This window comes from Mercenaria mercenaria, chromosome 4 (genome assembly GCF_021730395.1).
Source record: "Mercenaria mercenaria strain notata chromosome 4, MADL_Memer_1, whole genome shotgun sequence".
NCBI lineage: Eukaryota > Metazoa > Mollusca > Bivalvia > Venerida > Veneridae > Mercenaria > Mercenaria mercenaria.
This window is the reverse complement of record NC_069364.1, coordinates 70,043,542-70,068,914: the sequence shown is the minus strand read 5'-3', so window position 1 is coordinate 70,068,914 and position 25,373 is coordinate 70,043,542. Positions and strand designations below refer to the sequence as shown.

The 25,373-nt window shown below is 37.6% G+C and overlaps 1 protein-coding gene across 1 annotated transcript in view; it reads left to right on the top strand.

Moving 5' to 3' along the window:
* LOC123552073 (sushi, von Willebrand factor type A, EGF and pentraxin domain-containing protein 1-like) overlaps nt 1–25,373 on the top strand; it is a 48,703-nt gene that overhangs the window by 5,679 nt on the left and 17,651 nt on the right. The window contains exons 8-24 of the mRNA XM_053541624.1: nt 58–321; nt 1,029–1,205; nt 1,972–2,175; nt 4,568–4,831; nt 8,602–8,778; nt 9,079–9,264; nt 9,979–10,227; nt 10,391–10,573; nt 13,566–13,748; nt 14,023–14,286; nt 14,815–15,033; nt 15,155–15,337; nt 15,649–16,140; nt 16,356–16,523; nt 19,177–19,329; nt 20,812–20,992; nt 21,806–21,996. Of these exons, the coding sequence (XP_053397599.1) occupies nt 58–321; nt 1,029–1,205; nt 1,972–2,175; nt 4,568–4,831; nt 8,602–8,778; nt 9,079–9,264; nt 9,979–10,227; nt 10,391–10,573; nt 13,566–13,748; nt 14,023–14,286; nt 14,815–15,033; nt 15,155–15,337; nt 15,649–16,140; nt 16,356–16,523; nt 19,177–19,329; nt 20,812–20,992; nt 21,806–21,996 (3,738 nt within the window). The remainder of the gene's footprint in view (nt 1–57; nt 322–1,028; nt 1,206–1,971; nt 2,176–4,567; nt 4,832–8,601; nt 8,779–9,078; nt 9,265–9,978; nt 10,228–10,390; nt 10,574–13,565; nt 13,749–14,022; nt 14,287–14,814; nt 15,034–15,154; nt 15,338–15,648; nt 16,141–16,355; nt 16,524–19,176; nt 19,330–20,811; nt 20,993–21,805; nt 21,997–25,373) is intronic.

The following is a 25,373-nucleotide window of genomic DNA, read 5'->3' as shown; positions in this document are numbered from 1 at the left end:
CTCTCTTAATTGATGCTATATTATACTAAAATTGCTTTTGCTTTCTTTGGAGAACAGATTCGGAGCCTCCTGTTCTGTCCGGGTGTCCGTCTGATATTGTAGTAGCAGCCGATATGGGTATGACATCTGCAACAGTCACATGGGACTTGCCAACAGCTTCCGACAGTCAAGATACCACTAGTCCAGAAGTAAAGCAAACTGCTGGATCTATATCGCCAGGTTCTAATGTAGAGAGTGGTGTTGTTCACACAGTAAAATACGTTGCATACGATAACGCCGGAAACCCATCGGATGAATGTTCATTTAACGTGCAAGTTAAAGGTTTGTACACGCATGTTTCTCACGTGCAAGTCAAGGGTTGTACACACATGTTTCTCACGTGCAAGTCAAGGGTTGTACACACATGTTTCTCACGTGCAAGTCAAGGTTTGTACACACATGTTTCTCACGTTCAAGTTTAAGGTTTGTACACACATGTTCTCACGTTCAAGTTTAAGGTTTGTACACACATGTTTCTCACGTTCAAGTTTAAGGTTTGTACACACATGTTTCTCACGTGTAAGTTCAAGGTTTGTACACACATGTTTCTCACGTTCAAGTTTAAGGTTTGTACACACATGTTTCTCACGTGCAAGTCAAGGTTTGTACACACATGTTTCTCACGTGCTAGTTCAAGGTTTGTACACACATGTTTCTCACGTTCAAGTTTAAGGTTTGTACACACATGTTCTCACGTTCAAGTTTAAGGTTTGTACACACATGTTTCTCACGTTCAAGTTTAAGGTTTGTGCACACATGTTTCTCACGAGCAAGTCAAGGTTTGTGCACACATGTTCCCACGTGTAAGTTCAAGGTTTGTACACACATGTTGCTCACATGCTAAGTTTAATCTCATTTGGTGTGAAGTTTCTGCTTGTACGACGTGAACGTCAATATTGTCTATAATTTTATTTAGCGGTTAAATTATGTCGTTTATGACTTTATTCAACGTCTCATAATTATCAAATTATGTGTTATTATCGTTTCAGTAACTAGATGTTTGTCCATTTCCGCACCACAGAATGGCCAGTACCAGTGTGACAAAGGTTTCATTTATGGTAGTCAGTGCTCATTCTCATGTTACCAAGGGTATCTGTTACAAGGCGTTTCAGTGTCAACATGCGGTCAGGATGGCACGTGGGACACTACACCACCGCTTTGCGATGGTACTACCACTTTCTTTGCTTCAATCATAATAAAATGAGCCGCACCATGACAAAACCAACATAGTGCATTTGCGACCAGCATGGATCCAGACCAGCCTACGCATCCGCGCAGTCTGGTCAGGATCCATGCTGTTCGCTTTCAAAGCCTATTTGAATTAGAGAAACCTTTAGCGAACAGCATGGATCCCGTGACCAGACTGCGCGGATATGCAGGCTGGTCAGGATCCATGCTGGTCGCAAATGCACTATGTTGGTTTTCTCATGGCGCGGCTCAAATTACTTTAATCCTGTGTGATATTGCTTTAATCAGTGTGTGATTTTTTTCTGCCATTTTGTCGCATTGTGTGCAAAATCAGTCTTTGTCAATACATATCTTGGAAAGGCTTCAAGAAGGAATGATCAGTAATGAAAGCAATAACATTACAAGTTTCTGTCTGTTACACACAAAGTTTGGCTGTATCTTGACTATAATTCTTCACGGCTATACAAGGGCATTTCAAAACGTTCCAATACGGAAAGTGGTACTAAATTTAAATTCATTATGCACAGGAATTGACAACATTTTTAAATCTGATGGTGAGCGTTGAGGTACTCGGTGCTTAAAACACGTACATATAATGTCAGATAGGCATGGTTTATAATAACTAAAGTGTCGAAACTTCGTACAGTTGACACATTATTATATTAATTTGCTATGGATACACTATGCATTTTATTTCAGTCTCGTGTATGTTAATAATGTTGATGTTAATTAATTTTGTTTCAGTTCTGGAATGTATGCCACCAGATCAGTACGGGATGACGATTTCAAATGGTTATTATTATTGCCCCTCGCCGATTACATATCAGTCAGTTTGTCAGCCAGTGTGTAATAGTGGATTTGAACTAAAACAGTACACAACGGCGTTATGTACAGTTGATAAGGATAACATCGCTTACTTCAGCATTAGCGTCCAGCCTGAGTGTTTAGGTAAGCATCTAGCCTGAGTGTTTAGGTAAGAGTCCACCCCGTCAGTTAAGGTAAGCGTCCGGTCGACAGTTTAGGTAAGCGTCCGGTCGACAGTTTAGGTAAGCGTCCGGTCGACAGTTTAGGTAAGCGTCCAGCCTGAGAGTTTAGGTAAGAGTCCAGCCTGAGAGTTTAGGTAAGCATCGAGCCTGAGTGATTAGGTAAGCGTCCAGTCCGACAGTTTAGGTAAGCGTCCAGCCCGACAGTTTAGGTAAGCGTCCAGTCCGACAGTTTAAGTAAACGTCCAGCCCGACAGTTAAGGTAAGCGTCCAAGTTAAGTGTTTCGGTAAACATCCAGCCTGAGTGTTAGGTAAGCGTCCAGCCCGACAGTTTAGCTAAGCGTATAGCCCAACAGTTTAAGTAAACGGGCAACCCCGAGAGTGAAGGTAAGTACCAGCCTGAGTGTTTAGGTAAGCGTCCAGTCTTAGTGTTTAGGTAAGCGTCCAGCTTGAGTGTTTAGGTAAGCGTCCAGCCTTAGTGTTTAGGTAAGTTTTCAAATATGAATGCTAGTATAATTTTCGTGGCTCGGAGCTTATTTTAAAAACAAAGGATCAAAGATATATACAATAAAAAGAATTTTGTAGTTTTCGTTCTAAATCCTCTTACACGTTTGTTTCATAAGTTGAAATTCTTCTTGCATCAAATAAAGAGAAAAACTTAATTTTATACTGATTAGGATATCTGTTTTGTAGAGACATTTTATTCCAATTTAGCATCGTGTGATTAGTAAGAACGCTGAATATTCTGATAACATATTGTGGCATAAGCACTGCAGCACCAACCCCTTCTGTTATCGAGCTAAGACATGCGTGTATGTGATCAATCAAAGGCATGCGTTTGTATGATCGATTTAGGGCATGCGTGTGTGCATGTGTTTGTGTGATCGAGCGAGGGCATGCGTGTGTATGATCAATCGAAGGCATGCGCGCGTGTTTTTGAGCGAGGACATGCGTGTGTGGGATCGAGCGAGGGAATGCGTGTTTGTGATCGAGAGATGGCATGCCAACCCTTACAGGAGAAAAAGGCCTGCTGCGTACTCTTGCTGTGTACATGCAGCGTATATGATGCGTACATGATGTGTACTGAAATCAAGGGCTTTAAATAGTACGCAGGATATACACCGCACATACACCGATAGTACGTTTGTAGTACACTTTTGACATGCAAATGAGCTCTGCCGCGTACTACTTGCTGCGTACATGCTGTGGACTACATAGTACACAGGATGTACGCTGGAGGAATTTAGTATGCGGGAAATAGTACGCAGCATGTACGCGGCACATACACTTTTCACATGCAAATGAGCCTGCGGTGTACTACCCCTGCGGCGTACATGCTGTGTACTCCTGCGGCGTACATGCTGTGTACTCCTGCGGCGTACATTCTGTGTACTCCTGGCCCGAGTCCTGCGGCGTACATGCTGTGTACTCCTGCTGCATACATGCTGTGTACTCTTGTGGCAAAACTGCTGTGATAATGTAAATTCCTTACCCCACCAACTTTCTTATGCAAATGCTGATCATTTGGACAGAAAAAAAACAGAAAAAAGATAAGTGACATGCATCAATAAGTATTTACCCTTACCAAAATAATGTAGATTGATGTTATCAAATAAATTAGTATGCTTTTCTTCATCCACTTTTCAATGAAATAAATCAATTTTTGTAGCATGTAATTTGGTAAACATCTGAAGAAAATGGCATAACTGCATCAAGGGGAAACAACTTTAATGCAACTAAATATAAGTGTTATAAATTTCGAAGTATCTGCGGTGTACATGCAGTGTACTATTTTCTTGTACAAGTCCCTCCTGCGTACATGCAGTGTACTCCTTAAATTTTCAGAGTCTGTGCTGCGTACTTGAAGTGTACTAGTGGCCTCCTGCGTACATGCTGTGTACTCGTCGAAATAGTACGCGGCATGTACGCGGCATGCGGTGTATGTAAAATGTACTCCTCTGGCCTACTACTGTGTTCGCGGCATATACACAGCAATTATACGCAGCATGTATGCCACAGAGGCTTTCTTCTGTAAGGGAATGTGTGCTCGATCAAATGAATGCGTATGTGTGATCAATGGAAGGTATGCGTGTGTTTGATCGAGCGATGGCATACATGTGTGTAATCGATCGAAGTTATACGTGCGTGTTATAGATCGAGGGCATGTGTGTGTGTGTGTGCGTGCGTGCGTGTGTGTGAAATCGAGCGATTGCATGCTAGCGTTTGTAGTTGTGTACTGGTATTAGTCTTTCATATACCATTTCCAGGCTTGAGTGATATAATAATAACCAAAGTATGAAGGCCTTTAAGTATCTTTTAAATATCTCTAATATACTAGGAAAACCATTTTTCTTCAGACAATGAGCCACCTACGTTTGTTGACTGTGGAGGAACAAAAGTTCTAACGTTTTCAGCAGAGAAAGGAAAGACAACTGCAGCAGTCCTGTATGATATTCCATCAGCTACAGATAACTATGATCCTTCACCTGTGGTCAGAAAAGTTTCAGGACCAAACAGCGGAGATACCGTAGATGAAAAAGATATAGAATATGTTGAATTTCAAGCCACAGATGCTGCTGGAAACCCCTCTCTCCGTTGTACTTATGTACTCGAAGTGGATGGTAATTAATGCACACATTTCAGTATATATTGTTTTTTACCGTAAAACCTAATTGTTCTTGAAAATAAAAACGTGGAGAAAATGTGCAGGCGGCCCGGTAGCTCAGTCGGTAGAGCATCAGAGCGGTATTCCAAGACCACGAGCTTGGCTGGCTGCACATTTTTTCTGACCCTGTGACACTGGCGCCCGACTGAATTTACACCGAACTTATGTTCACCTTTTTAGCTCACCTGTCACATAGTGACAACGTAAGCTTTTGTGATCATCCTTCGTCCGTCGTCTGTCCGTCCGTGCGTCCGTCCGTCAACAATTTCTTGTCTGCACGATAGTGGTTTCATTATGATTTTATTTTAACCAAACTTGCACACAACTTGTATCACCATAAGATCTCGGTTCCTTTCTTGAACTGGCCAGATCCCATAATGGGTTTTAGAGTTATGGCCCCTGAAAGGGCCAAAATTAGCTATTTTGACCTTGTCTGCACAATAGCAGCTTTATTTATGATTTGATTTTTACCAAACTGGCACACAAGTTGTATCACCATAAGATCTTGGTTCCTTTCTTGAACTGGCCAGATCCCTAATGGGTTCCAGAGTTATGGCCCCTGAAAGGGCCAAAATTAGCTATTTTGACCTTGTCTGCACAATAGCAGCTTTATTGTACCCCCCGACAACAAAGTTGTAAGGGGGGGTATACTGGTTTCAGGTTGTCTGTCTGTCTGTCTGTCTGTCTGTCCGTCTGTCCGTAGACGCAATCTTGTGCGCACCATCTCTCCTTATCCCCTTGACAGAATTTAATGAAACTTCACACAAGTGATCAGTACCAACAGTAGTTGTGCATGGGGCATGTTAGGTTCTTTTAGAAAAAAAAATTTGCAGAGTTATGGGACTTTGTTTTTTTGTTACTATACTATATACATAGACACAATCTTGTGCGCACCATCTCTCCTCATCCCCTTGACACAATTTAATGAAACTTCACACAAGTGATCAGTACCAACAGTAGTTGTGCATGGGGCATGTTAGGTTCTTTTAGAAAAAAAATTTGCAGAGTTATGGGACTTTGTTTTTTTGTTACTATACTATATACATAGACACAATCTTGTGCGCACCATCTCTCCTCATCCCCTTGACACAATTTAATGAAACTTCACACAAGTGATCAGTAACAACAGTAGTTGTGCATGGGGCATGTTAGGTTCTTTCAGAAAAAAAATTTGCAGAGTTATGGGACTTTGTTTTTTTGTTACTATACTATATGCATAGACACAATCTTGTGCGCACCATCTCTCCTCATCCCCTTGACACAATTTAATGAAACTTCACACAAGTGATCAGTAACAACAGTAGTTGTGCATGGGGCATGTTAGGTTCTTTCAGCGACAAAAATTGCAGAGTTATGGGACTTTGTTTCTTGTTAACATACTATGTACATACAGTCTGCATATGCAATCTTGTGCGTGCCTAATCTACCAAACCCTTACACACAATTCAATGAAACTTCACACAAGTGATCAGTACCAACCCTAGTTGTGCATGGTGCATGTTACATTCTTTTAGATAAATATTCTGCATAGTTATGGGACTTTGTTTTTTGTTACTATACTGTATACATACAGTCTATATACATACAGTCCACATAATTATGCAATCTTGTGTGCGTCGAATTGCAATGTACTGTGTCAGTGCATGTGGGGGGTACATTCATCAGCTTTAGTGATAGCTCTAGTTTATGATTTGATTTTTACAAACTGGCACACAACTTGTATCACTATAAGATCTTGGTTCCTTTCTTGAACTGGCCAGATTCCATTACGGGTTCCAGAGTTATGGCCCCTGAAAGGGCCAGAATTAGCTATTTTGACCTTGTCTGCACAATAGCAGCTTCATTTATGATTTGATTTTAACCAAACTTGCACACAACTTGTATCACTATAAGATCTTGGTTCCTTTCTTGAACTTGCGAGATCCAATTATGGGTTCCAGAGTTATGGCCCCTGAAAGGGCCAGAATTAGCTATTTTTACCTTGTCTGCACAATAGCAGCTTCATTTATGATTTGAATTTAATCAAACTTGCACACAACTTGTGTCACCATAAGATCTTGATTCTTTTTTTGAACCGGCCAGATCCCATAATGGGTTCCAGAGTTATGGCTCCTGAAAGGGCCAAAATTAGCTATTTTGACCTTGTCTGCACAATAGCAGCTTCATTTATGATTCGATTTTAACCAAACTTGCACACAACTTGTATCACCACAGGATCTTGGTTCCTTTCTTGAACTGGCCAGATTTCTTCATGGGTTCCAGAGTTATGGCCCCTCAAAGGTCCAGAATTGGCTATTTTGGCTTTTGCAGCCATATAGAGACTTCATTTATGGTTTTATTTGATACAAACTTCCAAAATAACTTTAACAACAATAATTCTTGGATTCCATGACAAATCAGATCCAAGCGTAGGTTCAGAGTTATTTTATATCTGATTACCTCCCCTGATTGTAATCAAAATGGATTTATATCAGTAAGTACTTATAGGACTTATTTGAAATTTCATTATTGTTATTAGTTGGACTGAGCCATTCAGGGTAGATAACTATGGACTGATTTTATGTCAAATTACCTCCCTTTATTTCAAATTAAAATGGGTTATCTTCGTAACTAATGAAGATACTGATCTGAAATTTCATTTACGTCAACAGATTTATTTGGCAGATCCTTCTTTTGTTCACTTACAATAATTTTTTTTTAATTACTTTCCTTTTACGTTACTATAAATAGCTTATATTTCGTAACTTTTTTATTATTGGCCGTAGGGAAAACCGAGACCACTTTTCTGTGGTACAACATGGATGGTACCTCCAATTTTTACGTGTATTTTGACATATCTGTACCTTGTAAGAATTTTTTTCTTTTTGGTTAAATTTCTTCCCTTTGTTGTTACTGTCCTTTGGACTTAGATATTTTTTCTGAGGACCTTCTTGTCCTCAAGTGCAATGATATCAGGTGAGCGATATAGGGCCATCATGGCCCTCTTGTTCTCTGTCCCGTTAGAAATTTCAAGACGAATTTCATATAGAGGTGCAGTATGTCATGGTATTTAGGACTTGATTATTAAAATTGGGAGAAAATGTGTAGGCGGCCTTGTAGCTCAGTCGGTAGAGCATTGGAGCAGTATCCCGCGGCCAGGTGCTAGAGTCCCGTTATCACCCTGTGACATTCAGTCAAAACTAATCTTTTCTATAAAAAAGAACACATTTAAATAGAAACTGGCGTTTTCATGCTATATTCTGACAAATTCACGCCAACATAAATTCATCAGCTATTCTCGATTTCGTGGGCGCCACAAGTTGTTAATGCTTTATTCTGATCATTTTAGTACTAAAATCTTCATCTTTTTGGTGTAATTTAATAATAAACGATTAAAATCACCCTTTATGTGATAGAGACAGGATAATATCACATTATGATATCAATAAGGGTAAGGGAGAGGTGTTAGGATTTGTATGTACATAGTTCTCCTTAGAATGTGTATGTATGTCTGTTTTTATTAATGGTTTTGATATATCTCCGAAAATGAAACTGTATACAACACATAATTCTTTAATGTCCCTGGATTTCTTCTAGGTGTAAATCGTTCTCTTCAAGTAACTGCCAGCTCTGTTGTTGAGAAAAATGTTGAAGAAGAACCGATTTTTCGACACCTGCTTAGATTAATATTCTGATGCTCTTGTTTTGAGCTTATGCAATTGAGCACAGTAACAATATTGTTTTCAGTGACGGAATGTGATGCCTACATTCCACCCTCTAACGGGGAGGTTACATGCACGGCGGACTATATATATGGCAGCGAATGCAACTTGGGTTGTTCAGACGGGTACGAAAACCGTGGCACTTCATCTGCGGAATGTTTAGAAAGTGGCTCATGGTCTGTCTCAACATTTGAATGTACAAGTAAGCAATTGTAGTTCTTTTGTTTCATGCTTGCGATGTTCATAAATCTGTATGAAGATAAATGTAAACAGCCTCAGTATGTAGCGGTAAATTGTTTTAGTTTTAGATGCAAAATTAATACACATGTCACCCGTTCCATTAGTAGATCTACATAATTCTGTCACTTACATGCTAGTTTACGTTTTTGATGAATACGCTGCTAAATAAAATTTTTGAAAGATTTAAAAGAATTAACTTTTTTCAGAAACCTTCGACTTCTGTTGCTTTAGATAAGAATGTTGTTGTTTTTTATTATTTTAGAAGTACTTTGTTCGTCTGCACCGGTCCCTCCGGAAAATGGCGTATACAGATGTCCTTCCATTACGTACCCCTATAACACCATATGTTACGCAGACTGTGACGAAGGATTTACTCTGTCACAATGGTCCTACGCACGATGCAAAGCAGACCAGTCTTGGGAAACATCTTCCACTCCTGACTGCGAAGGTATTCACAAATATTATCATTTAAAGTATGTGATTCACTGTTAAAGCAACTTATCCTGATAATTTCATTTTGCTTAAAAAGTTTTGTAGAAACATATTTTAGCCGAGACGTACACACATTGATGAACACCTTGTTTATTATTTTTGTATTCATGCGCTTTTTGTTTTGTATCAATGCATACAATTCAGTGGTGCACCAATGCCGAATCAGACATCGCTAATATTCGAAAAATAACTTGATAATAAATTATTGTTTAACAATAAGCATTCAGCATTTGACGACTATTGTTTGAAAGTCAGTATTCAACATTAAGCATTTTGCGAACAGCATTTTGCATTACATATTTTGAAGTTACCATTTGGCAATTAGCGTGACGCACCAGCCTTCCGTACATTTCCTATTATATCAGTTGCTTATACGGTTTCTAGTCAAAATTTGATAAAATCGAAATTTTTGGTGCGGAGTGCAGAATCATTAACAATGAAAAATTAGGTTTACATGGAATTACAAGGATTAAATTGATTTATTTCTGGTGAATGCACAAATTTGATACTAAGGTCCATCGGGGTTTTATACAGTCAGTGAGTTTGTTATTCGGCACGGTTTTTACATGCATGAACACCAGTAAAACAATACAATCCTAATCCATTCACAGCATTATAGAGTGAATAATATTCTGAACAGCTTTATAAAATTGCTCCCTATTTCAAACAGATTCAGAACCGCCTGTATTTACCGACTGTATCTCCGAGCTAACAGTTAAAGCGGAAAGGGGTTTAGAGAGCGCGGTGGTAAACTGGACAGTACCATCAGCAACCGATAACGTTGATAGTATTCCAACGGTAACAAAGATTTCTGGACCAGAACCCGGTGATCGTATAGAAGGCGAAGCGACAGTGAAGTACCAGGCTACAGATCAGGCAGGAAATCCTGAAATATGCACCATGCATATCACTGTTGAAGGTATGAACACGTTCATAAAATGGTGTCTTCCACTATAATTGCGCAATATCCATTATTTTAATTTAGTGTTTTGAAATACATTAGGCGCCAAGGAATGTGATTAATTGAACGCAGTTTACATTTAAATTTACGTCAATATCTTTTGTTTGATTTTAATTTGCAGTTACACAGTGTTCCTCACCTCAGTGGCCAGAAGACGGAAGCATTACATGTGACCTGGGAGATATATATGGCAGCGAATGTACTTACATTTGTGATGAAGGATATGACGTATCACTACCATCAACAACTGTTTGTGACGAAGATGGTACTTGGTCGTATGGTAACCAGCCGCCATCGTGTACCCGTACGTTTTTCACATTTATTTTGAGATGAATGTTGATACCGTTGATGGCCTGTTACTATCTTAATAAATACATTATTGCTGTTACTATCACAGGTGGCAGTAACGTACCTAGGATGCAGTATGGGTCCATGAGCCATATGCACTTAAATTTACTACAATTATAATGTTTTCTTAGAAAAAAAATTTGCACCTGTGACAATGAGCAAATTTTTTTTCAAAACGGCTTTTTGTCATTTTTTTCCTAAGAAAACATTATAATTGTAGTAAATTTTAGTACATATGGCTCATGGACCCATACGGTATCCTAGGTACGTTACTGCCACCTTTGGTTACTATAGGGATGGTATTAAACGACAATGCACGTGCTTTCATTTCTATAGATACTTCACAGTACCAAGGAAAGAATAGGCTTGGTGATTAAGCTCGTTTCATGAATATCATGTATACAGAAAGTACTAAAAAGTTATAATCATTACCGTAGAGCATAAAAATGCATAGTTCTGAAACAGTTGCTAAGCAACAGTTGCTAATACTTCACAAAATCTATAACAAGATCCTTTAGAAATACAAGACGCAGCCGAGTAAAGTAAAAAGCAAACTCGGTTTCGTTGCATGTGTCCTTGAGGGTTAATGAAACACGCACATAGCACTGACGCACTGACTTATGAATTGATTTCTGTTACACACATACATGATCCCAAAGAGCCAGAAAAGATAACAGCTCTCAGTCCGATTACGGGCGTCACACAGCACTTTAAGACCGCTCTCGGAGTAGTAGAAGCATATGTAACTAGAATTTCATTTATTTTGAAGCATTGAACATATCCAAGCAAAGTAACAGCAGACCCGGTTTGACTTTGTCTGCCCGTATGAGGAACAAAATTGCAACACCCCTCACGTCTCCTAGCACCAACTTAAGAGGAATTTTATTTCATCCCGCAGAATTTGTTTCAGGGTTCACCTTAAATTAATTAATGTAAAAATAGTAATTTTGTATCTGTATAGGATTCAATATACTATTTCCAAGCTAATTATAAAAGGGGAGCGACCGTCTGAATTTTAAGATTTTTAAAGATTCATTCAAGAACTTTTACAATATAAGACTGTACTTCAATAACCTTGCACCAATAATAAAGTACTCTACTTTTGTGGATTTTCTTACTTTTAGTAACATCTTTAAAAATATAAGTTGGATGAGCGTCGATTAATATTTCTGGTAAAATCAAGCAAACTTCACATCATAAAATTGCATTTGAACGAGCTTTCTTTAAGTTTAAATCAAGTTATTAAAACAATTTTCAGGAAATTAAATCGACAACAAGGCGCATACTACATTTTATTACAAAGCTAAGCTTGTTACCTACAGTCGAACTCGCTTGATACGAACTCATGGGGACCTGGGAAATATGTTCGTATCAAACGAAATTCGTTTTAACGAATGCATGGCTCCCCAGATAATTTGTCCGAGCAAGTTCGGCAGTTTCAACGGTATATGAAAGTAGCGAACAGTTTAAAACTGATTAAGTTAAAGTTTAAAATGATATTACTCAACAAAAATCATACTTCAACACGTAAAACAGTATGAAAATTAAAATTTATGTACAAATGTATTGAGAATTTAGCATAAAGTGTTTAACACTTATAAATAAACAGAGATCCGGGCGGAGATACATACATACGTCAGTGCATTTTAGCAACAGCAATGTTTCACGTTACACATGGAATTACCAAATTTTATTTGAAGAAATTTATGATTTTTGGCTGAATTTTGCTATTTTTGAATTGGACATTTTTCACAAGTCAGTGTATGACAATTGGAGTTTTAATCTAATAATCTTGCTTTACTGTGTTATTTGTCGGTAATAGAATAATAGTACCAAACAAACATCGTGGTCGCACGGTTGTTATAAATAAAATAAATAATTACATAGCGTTAATCTCTTTATTATGTATTAACCATTTATGTGATAATCATTACGATTACATTGTATAGTTTCAAATTGTTAATCAAGCGTAACATCGGCGAAATGGCTGGCCACTTCTAAAATTAGTTCGTATCAAAAGATGGAAAATTATAACATCTTAGCTAATTGGTATTTTCAAAATCTGCCGATTATTCGTATGAAGCGAGTTACCGAAATATTTTTTCAAAGAAAATAGAGTGACGCGGCCCAGGAATCCAGATTTTGTTCGTTATACCCAAAAAATCGTATCAAGCGAGTTCGTATTAAGTGGATATACATTGAAAGGACCAGAAAATGTAACATATCTCGAAACAACCTTTACCATGTACCATAAGACTATTGTTTTAAATAAAACAAACTGTATGGTTATAACTATTTTGGTAAATATTTTACTACGTTATACCAAGGTTATTGAGCATTGGCTTTCAGATTTAATAGTAATCATAAAAAAGATAATAGGTAAAGGTAGATTTCCCGGAAGCACAGAGCACTAAAAACACAGCCTCAAAGCCACGTATATGCAAAGTAGGCTCACAATAAAAAGAAGCTGTAACGGAAAAATATTACAGACGGATTGCTTCGAAAATCCAACAAGTACATTTAAATTTTGTGCAAAGTATATATAGAGGGGGGGGGGGGAAGGGGTAGAAAAGGGTGTGGGGGAGAAAGGGGTGTGGGGGAGGATGTTGAAGGGGAAAGATCGAGGATGAATATACAAAGGGAATGCTACGTTCACATAACTTATGCTAGAAGGTGTATCACAGCCTGACTTTTTTGGTGGTGTTATTTACAAAGTTCTTAGTGTTCTTGGTCAGGACAACTTTCCAACTGTGATCGATGAAATTATAAAGAGGTCATCACTAGATAATATCCCATTTTCAATTAGACACGTACTCTGTTTTCCTCTTTCACTGTATACATGATTCATACATGATCAATAACATAAGGGAATGGACATTGCTTTTGTAAATACTTTAAATAATTTCCATGTTGGCTTATTTCCGCCTGCACTAATTCTTTTCTTACAGCCATAACATGTGGTCTTCCTGAAAGTGTACCAAATGGACAGTTTGTATGCTTTGACTTTTTGTATCAGTATCAGAGCTTATGTGTACTAGAATGTTCGAGCGGATATTCCACCGACAAATCAGTTTATGCAAGATGTCAGTCCACAGGTGAATGGGCTGTTTCAGCAAACAGTACTTGCAAGGGTAGGCACACTCTTCTACCTTGTTGGATACCTTTATTCATTGCTTAAATAACATTTATATTACAACTTCTATTCAAAGATCGTGGCATTTTATTCGATATATTTTCAATGTTATTATAAAATTCACAAAGTTCGCTCAATTATTATGAAGTATCGTGGAATTGTATACTTGTATTAGGGAGATTAAACAATTTTCAAGCATTTTGGTACGAAATGCACACATATGGTAAACTATTATAAATTTGATGACATGGAATACGTTTTACATACCATAGATATCACACCGCCAACTATTTTGAACTGCAATACGTATCAAACATTTTACGTTGAACGAGGTTTGGACACTGCTCAGCCTACCTGGATAGTTCCCATTGCAATTGACAACGCAGACAGTCAGGGTGATATCACTATAGAGCAGGTGTCAGGTCCTCCTCTTGGTTCGAATATAAGTATCGGGACAACAGTGGTTGACTACAGGGCAGTTGATACAGCAGGAAATCCATCGGTTGTCACATGTTCAATAACCATCAATGTAGAAGGTATTATGATATGATTATATTTCAAAGAAGAAGGTTTTAAGGCAGAAACTTATATCAACATAGAATGTATTAAAACAGACAAAGATGTTTATGTTATATAGAAGGTATTGAATCAGAAACACATATCAGCATAAAAGGTATTAAAACAGAAACAGAGATTATTAAAGCATAACTCCATGTCAAGTAGAAGGTATTAAAACGTAATCATATTTTAATGTAGAAAGCAATATATAAGCATAGTCGATATTAAATTTTTTTTAATATAAATATAATGTTAAGGTAGAAGGTATTAGGATATAGACATGTCTAGCTAGACGGTATTAAAACAGAAACATATATGAACGTAGATGATATTTTAAAGCAAAAATATTTGTCAAAGTATCTGAAGTATTGAACTATCAATGTATAAGGTTTTAATGCGCTATTGTATCTCAACGTACACTGTAAATACACAGCGTTTTAACGTAAAGAGTATAGAAAGATGTGGCATAGGGACTATTTCTTTATATTCCGTTTCTTGGCTTTCAGCCGTATATTGCAACCAACCGAAGTTTTATTTTGACGATACCAACCTGGACTTTATTTGTACTTCATATAAATGGGGCGACACCTGCATTCCATCCTGTCCCCAACAAGCTTCTCTGACGTTGAAAGGACCTGATGTGATCACGTGTGAAGCCACGTTCTCTGGTTCTTCACCCTCAACAAGTTGGGAGTTCGAGGGTAGTATCCAACCATACTGTGAGGGTAAGTCTTAATGTTACTTTTAAAAACAAGTCTTGCAGGTATTCTTTTCTTGTTATCTTATCTGATTGCCTTGCAAAGTTTTATCTTCATGATAATAAGTTTTATCAATTTTTGTTTGTAGCCGAGGTCTGTCCAAGGAACCTGAGTGCCCCACAAAATGGCGGGCTTACATCCACAAATGATGCTCAACCGATTGTTTTTGTGCATTGTAACGAGAATTTTGACTTGCCCTATCAGTTTAATGGACAGATTTTCTGTCTTGATTCAGGATTATGGAATCCAGACACGGTCCCGGACTGCACACGTTAGTATATGTTGTTTTTCTCTGATAGTCTTACATTGAATATGTTATCATGCTATTTCGTCGTATATAATGTTATATTTTGTGTAATTTTGCCGCCAATTATCTAACTGGCTGCACAATTTTGTGACCCTAACTTCCACTGATCTTGAGTCATTTCTTCTTTCTGCGTTTCAAAAGCAATTTCATAACACGTGCATTTTATACATATATTTTTATCATCTTACTATTTAAGATTTCTTTTAGATATTTCAACAAAATGAGAGAAATCTACATTGTTCTTTAAAGGCTATTCTCTTAATATATGATAATAGGAACTCGCCGGCCTGGGTTAAACCTGCTCCCAGTGGAGTACTATTACTCGGGTGATTGCAGTTCCCAATCCACAGAAGATGCTATAAAAGACCAAGTCTTGGTACTGCTCCAAGATTTTATTGGTACAGCCGTAGCACCTGATTGTCTAGCTGGCTCTACATGTGGATATGATGATCTAACTGTGGAATGTGGCGCCACCCGAAGGAAAAGAAGGAAAAAAGATACATACGAAGACCGGAGAAAAAGACAGGTGTCTTCTGTGCGCGTTGGAATTTCACTGATTGTCACCGGTCCTGTTTCAAATTTTGATGAACTTCTTATGTATGAAGATGAACTGTTTCGGATATCCGATAATTTAGAATCTGCCGTTACTGTTGACGGTACCTTTAACTTAAATGGGTACGACGTGATTCCGGGTACTTATAAAAGGGACGATTATTCACAAATCAAGTGTGAGGGAAGCGGTCAAGTCGGAGAAGGTTTTAAATGTAGTAAGTCCAGCAGTTCAATATTTATATTAAAGATGATTCACACGCGACTTTCGTCGATTCTGAACCTTTTTTACAATGTATGAAAAACGATGTATTCATTTCAAAAATAATCGAAGGGTTAATGCTTGAAATTCTCTTACATAGTACGCGGTAAAACGGGTTTTGAGTTTAAAAATATTGATAAATAAATATTGTTATTAATTTCTCATTGTCAGAATCGTGTGCTGCCGGCATGTACCTTGCCGAAATCAATGGAGTAAAAAGCTGTGCGGAGTGTCCTGTTGGCACATATATGGATTCTGATGGTGCTACAATGTGTATAAGTTGCCCTGATGGAACAAGTACAAGTGGCACCGGCGCTAAATCTGCTGATATGTGTGTTGGTATGTGAAACAATAATCATTAAGCACGCAAATGTAAAGATAAAATGAGATATTTTTACCATATCATAATGTTTATTTGTGCCAATCTGTTCCTGAAATAATATATCATTGCATGCTAATTTGTAGGAACTCTTCATCATGTATGTATTTAACTTGGATAAATAGAAAAAACTGTGTATGTAGCGCTGCATGCATGCTAAAACATACTACTGTTTAACCTAAAACATGTTACTGTTTAAATAGACAATTGTTTAACCTTAGACATACTACTGTTTAACCTGAAATAGACTACTGTTTATATACACACAAACATGTTTATATCGTGTAAACATGCATCCACAGTGTGTAGTGAGTATTCCTTTTTTACAAATACATGTATAAAATTTTGGGATAAACTGTAACAAGGGGTGTATAACATTTTGCGTGTACTTCATTGCTTCAGTTCTAGTTTCACAATTTTTGTATTACAAATCAGAGTCCTCGAAATATTGTGTAACTGTAGCCGCATAGCCTTATAACTTACATAATAGTAAAAGAACAAGAAGATACTACTTTGGATATGAAAAATCAAAGCCTTGAGACGTCTGGTGGTTGCGGGTTTTGGTAGATTTATTTTCTGTTTAAATGTCAATCTATAAATACAAATGTGCCTCATATCCAAGATGAATTCTGCCTGACCTAGCTTGTGACCTAGCTTTTGATGTAACCACGGGCTGGAAAACTTGATCATTGATAGATCTTATATGATCTAAATGGCCAGTGTGAATGGATACAGGTTGAATCAGAACTGTTAGATCATTGATAATTCATCCGCATTGTTCATGAATGGGACTGTTTTGTCTAGCACATGAAACATCCTTTGGATGTGATTTGGAATAAAATAAAGATGCTGTATGATTGTCAGAAATACACTTGTAACTTTGGTAGCGGGATAAACCCGCAACCAAAAATGGTAGGGAGGGAGGGTTGGGCTAGGTAACAGAACAAACGTACAAAGTATGATTAATAACATTTAAAACTGTTCGGACAAATTAGTGACCTTGCCACGGAATGTTCAGTAACCTTCGTTTAGGGAACAAGATTCTTTCACAAACGGGTCTTTCTATATTCTGGTGGATTTTTAGCTCACCTGAGCCAAAGGCTCGTGGTGAGCTTTTGTGACCTGTCAATGTCCGTCGTCCGTTGTGCGTCGTGTGTCCGTCAACATTTCCTAAAAAAATCTTCTGCTTGAAAACTACTGGGCAGAATTACACCAAACTTCACAGGAATGGTCCTTGGGTGGACCCTTTCAAAATTGTTCAAAGAATCGAATTTCAAGCAGAACTCTGGTTGCCATGGCAACCGAAAGGAATCTTTAAAAATCTTCTTGTCCAAAACCACAGGGCCTAGGGCTTTGATATCTGGTTTGTAGCATCATCTAGTAGTCCTCTACCAAGATTGTTCAAATTATCCCCCTAGGGTCAAATATGGCCCCGCCCCGAGGGTCACATAGTTTATATAGACTTATATAGGAAAAACTTTGAAAATCTTCTTGTACAAAACCACATGGTCTAGGACTTTGATATTTGATATGTAGCATCATCTAGTGGTCCTCTACCAAGATTGTTCAAATTATCCCCCTAGGGTCAAATATGGCCCCGCCCCGGGGTTCACATCGTTTATATAGACTTATATAGGGAAAACTTTAAAAATCTTTTTGTACAAAACCACAGCGCCTAGGGCTTTGATATCTAGTTTATAGCATCATCTAGTGGTTCTCTACCAAAATTGTTCAAATTATCCCCCTAGGGTCAAATATGAAAATCTTTTTGTACAAAACCACAAGGCCTAGGACTTTGATATTTGGTATGTACCATCATCTAGTGGTCCTCTATCAAGATTTTTCAAATTATCCCCTAGGGTCAAATATGGCCCAGCCCCGGGGGTCCCAAGTTTTACATAGACTTATATAGGAAAAAAGTTTAAAAATCTTCTTGTCTGAAACCACAAGACTTAGGCCTTTGATATTTTGTTTGTAGCATTGTCTTATGGTCCTCAACCAAAAGTGTTCAAATTTTACCCTGGGGTGAAAAGAGACCCTGCCCTGGGGGTCCCATGTTTTATAAAGACTTACATAGGAAAAAAAACTTTAGAAATATTCTTGTCTGAAACCACACGACCTAGGCTTTTGATATTTGGTATGATGCATTACCTTATAGTCCTCAACCAAAATTGTTCAAATTATGCCCCTGGGGTTAAAAGCACTTATTTATTACATGAGTTAGGAAAAAATACTTAAAAAATTATCTGATCTTATTTCCAAGACTGTTTAATAATAATTACCCGATGACCCTAAGTAATATGATGTCACTTGACTATGACCTTGACCTGCTGACCTACTTTCTTGTTTTTTAAGATACAGCCATTTGGATGACATGCACAGTTTTGCACATTGATCGTAAAACTGAATTTCATTGACCATGAATGTGACCTACTAATTCTTAATATTTTAGCATCAATTTGACATTTGAAACATGAAGCTCATATTACTCAGGTGAGCGATCAAGGATCATCATGACCCTCTTGTTTATACTGTGATTTATTATTTCTATATTTGTTTCATACACCTGTAGCACACAAACAGCCGTTGTAGAATTTAAACGTCTTATTTCAGAACTTTGCCCAGTTGGTTATTCATCATTGACGGCAGTTCAACCATGTACTCCATGCCTCATCGGGTACTATCAGGATGTTGTTGGACAGACTGCGTGCCGGAAATGCGAATTTGGAAAAACTACTTTCGGAATAGGATCATCAAATTGCTCGTGTATGACCCATTACCAGAAATTATCTCATTAAAAATACCTAAGTTATCACTTCAATGGTGAAACATTTCACAAGAGCTCCCCAAAACTGCGGCATGGGAATCAATATTTGTTTATTTCCGTCTGTTTGTCTGCACGTCAAAATGATTTGTTTGGCTCATCATTTCTTATCAAGTGCCATCAATGGAATGTATATCATATGCTATATTTGGTATGAAGATCACTGTATGCTACCAGTCATGTGTAGATCGCATGTCACTAATGGTGTAAAAGTCGGGTGCCACCAACCCTGTGACTGGCTACCAGTGTGGTGTGTATATCACTTGTCACCAGTGGCTGTGAAGGTCACGTGCTACCAATCTTGTGTATATCACGTGCTACTCACGTGCCCAACGTGCATAGATTACCTGCTACCGGTGGTGTAGATCACGTGCCTACAATGATGTTTATGTCAGGTGTCACCGATTTGTTGTAGATCACGAGCAGATGCAAACAAATATGGATTGGTCTTCTGTTAATAAGTTAATTATCCTTTCTGGTTTTAAGATTCTCTTGTTAAAACAATATATCCATGAATGCCATCACACAAGTTGCGATGCTTTAGCAAAAGTGGATACTTCATTATACCCTACAAACAAAGTTTGAGGGGGTTATAGGAGTTAGCTTTCGGTCGATGGGTCTGTCTATCGGTCGGTCGGTCGGTCTGTTTTTTTTTATGGTTTTCGGACAATAACTCATGAAAGGCTTGACAGATTTAAATAAGTTTTGGTACACAGGTGTAGCATCATAAAATACAGGTAAAGTTCGACTTTGAGATCAGTAGATCAAAGGTCAAGGTCACAATGATCCGGAACAGTTTAACGGTTTCCGGATAATATCTTTAGAACGCTTAAACAGAGGATCTTCTATTGATTTTGAGGTCAGTAGGTCAAATGACAAGATCACAATAACCCGGAACAGTTAACCATTTCCTGACGATAACTTGAGAACGCCTAGGCCTTAGATCATGAAAGTTGAAAGGAAGGTTTGTCATGTCCAGCAGATGACCCCTATTGATGTTGAGGCCAGTAGGTCAAAGGTCAATGTCACAGTGATCTGGAACAGTTCAACCGTTTTCGGACGATAACTTGAGAACGCTTGGGCCCAGGATCATGAAACTTAATAAGGAGGTTGATCATGACCAGCAGATAACCCCTATTGATTTTGAGGTTCGACTTTGACATTGGCTTACTTCAGTGACAAGGTCCTATTGTGGGGGTATAACTCGTCACTTCTGTGACAGCTCTAGTTTAGTCTCGATCTGAGGTAATTTTTTTATATTGACAGATGTTCTAATTTATCAGGTTCTCTTTTTCATATGCTTAACTAGTATGAGCATATAAATCTGGATCTGATTTACGTACTTAGGAAGTGTCCAGTACCTAGCAAATTCAAAAAGAATGTGTACAAATTATAAATTCAAATGAAAAGTTTTCCTTTCTCAGATTATGACATAATTCTGAATGAGCAGAATTCTCAACAAGTTGCTGTTCCTTTGAATACAAGTACAGCCTTGGACACAATCAGTGTCCTTCTCTGGATTCTGAGAAGCAATGGATCTCGTCTTGATATTCGTTTTGAAAGCGATGTTAATATTTCTATCTCGGAAGATTTTCTCATATCCTGGTAAGCTGATTTTCTCCATTTTCAAACAATAACTCACTAGCGTCTTTTTCCTAATATCACTTTACCCTCTGTGATTACAAACCGAGCAGTATTACTATAGGCACGCCCAAACACATTATTTCCATATATTTTATTAAACTTTTATCGTTTTTTGTCACATCAGACAGATAGAAGCCACATTATGTTGTGGGTCTAGGTTAAGAATGTTTTCAACTTTCCATTTCCTAGAAGTCGAATCCCGATTTGTAAATTTTCATACACTCGTACACTAATGCTCTAATTATATGTTACAAAGTTAACCATGGAATTCCCAAGATTAAGCTTTCATACTTAGTATTAAGAGAAATGTTGAAAATTAAAAGAGTGAATTCTTAATAGGATTGTTTTTGTTGGTTTTGGGTTAAACACCGTTTTTCAACAGTATTTCAGTAATGTAACGGCGGGCAGTTAACCTAACCAGTGTTCCTGGATTCTGTACCAGTACAAACCTGTTCTCCGCAAGTAACTGCCACCTTTCCCACATGAATCAGACGTGGAGGACGAATGATTTCAGACACAATGTCTTTCATCAAATCGTCACGGAGAACTTAGCCCCGCCCGGGGATTGATGTCACGACCCCGTGTTCATAGATCTGCTCTCACCCTATTGAGCTAAGTGGGCGGACTTCTTAAAAGAATACCAATTTAGTTAAAGTTCATACTAAAAATTGTTCTGTTAATTGTGTGTGGTTACCATTACATTACTATTTTATTGCTTAGCTATACAGTTTGCCTGAGGGGTTTTTAAACTCTTTCTCATGCATGGTTATTTAGGAATGGGGTATCTATGGACATGCCTTTACCGTACTCTTCGTCTAACAAGTGGATCCATCTTGCTGTTGTAATTACCAGCACAACGTTCAGTGTATATTTCGATGGCGAAGTTCTGATTACACAGCCAGTTGTTTCACCAGTATCAATACCCGCGAACGCAATTGCTGAATTGATCTACGACGGTGAAACTGGTCAGTATAATGAATAGTGTCATCATGCAGTCAAGTGTTCTTCATATGATAAACTATTCTTTCAGTTTGTTATGATAAGAATATGGAATTTTGGTTACACCATGCCTTTACCTTCAACTGCTATTTGCTATTTAAATTTACAGTTACATAAATGTTTTTGCTTTTTGCCATTTGCAAATTACTAGTTGCTAATTGGCATTGCTAAATAGTACTTTGGTTATATGTAAAATAATGTGAATACTAGTAACATAGATGCATCTATCTCAGGTGTCAATCATTGAAGTTGGCAACACTCATAGAACGGAGACCCATTGAAAAATAACCCATATTAGAGTGCAAAAGTACAAAATCACAATTGGCAAATGGCATTTAGCAAATAGCAATTGGCAAAATGCAATTAGCATATAGCAATTGGCAATTAGCAAATAGGAGCCATACATGGGCCATATTCCTTTTGACTGCACAAAATATTCTGCATAAACAATCAGTAGAGTGATAGATGAATGTTCTGGAATGTTTTGAACGTTTGCGGACTGTTCTTGATAAAATCAGGTGAAGACAGACCAGGCATGTGTTCCATACTTGTCACAATGCAAAGCAGGTCTTGGTACCTACCCACTATGGATAATCTCATTGGGTATGAGTACAAGAGCCGAAATGTGTACCATTTAATTTAGTTCAAATAAATTCTGTCAATGACGGCTTGTATTTCACAAGCAGAGAAAATCCGTATTGTACCTTTTGTGTTGTATGTTGCCGGACTACTTTCATTTGATATGCATGGCCTGACACAGTTCTATAAATAGCGCACACAAAAATTATAATCAGTTAAAATAATATCGTTAAAATGATTGAAGGTTTTAGATAACAATGAAAACAACAAACAAAAATACAGAGATACATAATGAAAGGTTATAGAAAAAACAATCATCCATCGCGCTCCAAAACCCTGGTTCACAGAAAAACTTCTTCACCTTAAAAGAGTGGCTCGCAAATCGGAACGTTTGTGGAAGAAACATAGACAATCACATCTGCATGAAGCCTTCAAAACAGCACGTAAAAACTACGAAAAAGAACTCAAACATGAGAAAAAATCATCTCTGAGTGAAAAAGTTCTTAATGCAAAAGGTGACTCGAAAAAGCTTTATCGATTTGTATCTGAGACAACAGGCACTAGGTCTGAGAACCCTATGCCAACTGGACATGACAGTACACTGGCTGAGAAATTTGCAGACCATTTCATGAATAAAATCGAAAAAATTCGAGAATCGTTGAAACATTTCGATAAGTTTCAACCATGCGAAAAAGATATTCCTTGTTTTGACAGTTTTAAAGATCTGAGCGAGGAAGAAGTTAGAAAACTTATAAACCAACTACATACAAAATCATGTGAACTTGATATTCTACCAACAAAAGTGCTAAAATCATACTTGGATGAGCTGTTGCCTGTTATTACCAAATTGGTTAATTTGTCGTTGCGCGACGGCATCTTTCCAACAAAATGGAAACAGGCAATTGTAAGACCTTTGTTGAAGAAAATGGGACTGGAACTTGAATTCGCAAACTACAGGCCTGTTAGTAATCTATCGTTTCTGTCAAAATTAATTGAAAAAGCAGCTCTGTTCAGACTCAATGATCATGTAAACAAACACAATCTTCTGCCAAAAAACCAATCTGCTTACAGGAAAAACCATTCTTGCGAATCAGCACTGTTACGTCTTGTAAATGATTTACTGGATGCTATGGAGAAGAAAGAAGTTACGGCGCTAATTGCCATCGATCTCAGTGCCGCTTTTGATACTGTAGATCATGACATTCTTGTTGATGTGTTAAACAAGCAGTATGGCGTTCGTGGAAGCGCACTGAGCTGGGTTGATTCCTATCTGCGCCCCAGAAGTTGTCGTGTAAGTGTCAATTCAGTCATGTCATTTCCACGCCAATTAAACTGTAGCGTTCCACAAGGGAGCTGCTTAGGACCGTGGCTATATTTGACATATGCGGGGACACTGTTTGATGTTATTCCGCCGTCGATTTCAGTTTACGGCTTTGCGGATGACCACACTGCTAATAAACGCTTTAAACCATTATCTCCAACAGTAGAATCCCAGGCAATACGAGAACTTGAACAATGTGCTAAAACAATCAACAACTGGATGAATGAAAATAAGCTTAAAATGAACACTTCCAAAACCGAGTTCATCATGTTTGGTAGTAGGCAACAGCTCTCTAAGTGTTCAACTGACAAAGTATGCATTGTAGGTGATGAAGTGAAATCAGTGAGCTTTATTCGATATCTAGGTGCATTCCTGGATGAAAACTTGAATCTAAAAGAGCATGTAAAACGAAAGTGTAGAACAGCAATGCTCAACTACTTCATAATAAAATGTATCCGGAAATATCTTACCAAAGAGGCTACCGAAACCCTTGTCCTGTCATTGGTGATATCCCATTTAGATTATTGTAATGTCATTCTGTATGGTATTGCTCAAAGCGAAGTAAACAAAATGCAACGAATTCAGAACATGTGTGCAAAACTTGTCCTAACTCGAAGAAAATATGACAGTTCCAAGCAAGCGCTGTATGACCTTCACTGGCTACCAATCAAAGCCAGAATCACATGCAAAATGCTCACCTACATGTATAATTGTTCAGTTGGAAACTCTTCAGAATATCTTTCTGAACTTCTCATAAAGCAAACACAGACAAGGAACTTGCGTTCTTCAAACTCCGTTACTGGGTGTTTCGTTGTTCCTTTCAACAAGCGCAAAACGTTCAGCGACAGAAGTTTTGGTACTGTTGGACCTAAACTCTGGAATGAATTGCCTCTCGAAATAAGGAACTCGGACTCAATAGATGTTTTCAAAAAGAAGTTGAAAACTCATTATTTTGGAGATTACTTTGCACTCTTTTAGAGACTGTGACTGTAATTTTTAAGAAACTGAAGTAACGTGAACTGGATGATTTTATTGTGTAAATACATTCGAAAATGAACTATATTATAACAAATACAAAATACAGTTGTTTGTAATAACTTCTGGACATGTCGCAATAACCAACTTATTTTTACTTAATAACAAACAGCTGTCTTACTGTATCTTAATATTCTAATATTTTATTACTCTTATCTGATGTCTGATCATTTTTTTTTTTTTAATGCTTACTAAATAGTTTATTCACAATGGTATTTATGCTCATTTATGTTATATGTCATTAAATATCTTAATTTTTGTCGTATTTTTATGTATTTGTAAAACGCCATTGAATATGTTTTGCGTAAAAATAGGCGTTTAATCAAATGAAACAGTTTCAGTTTCAGTTTCAGAAAGGTTCATTATAAGAGTAGGTAGAACTGGGATTTTGTATTTCTTTCTTGGATT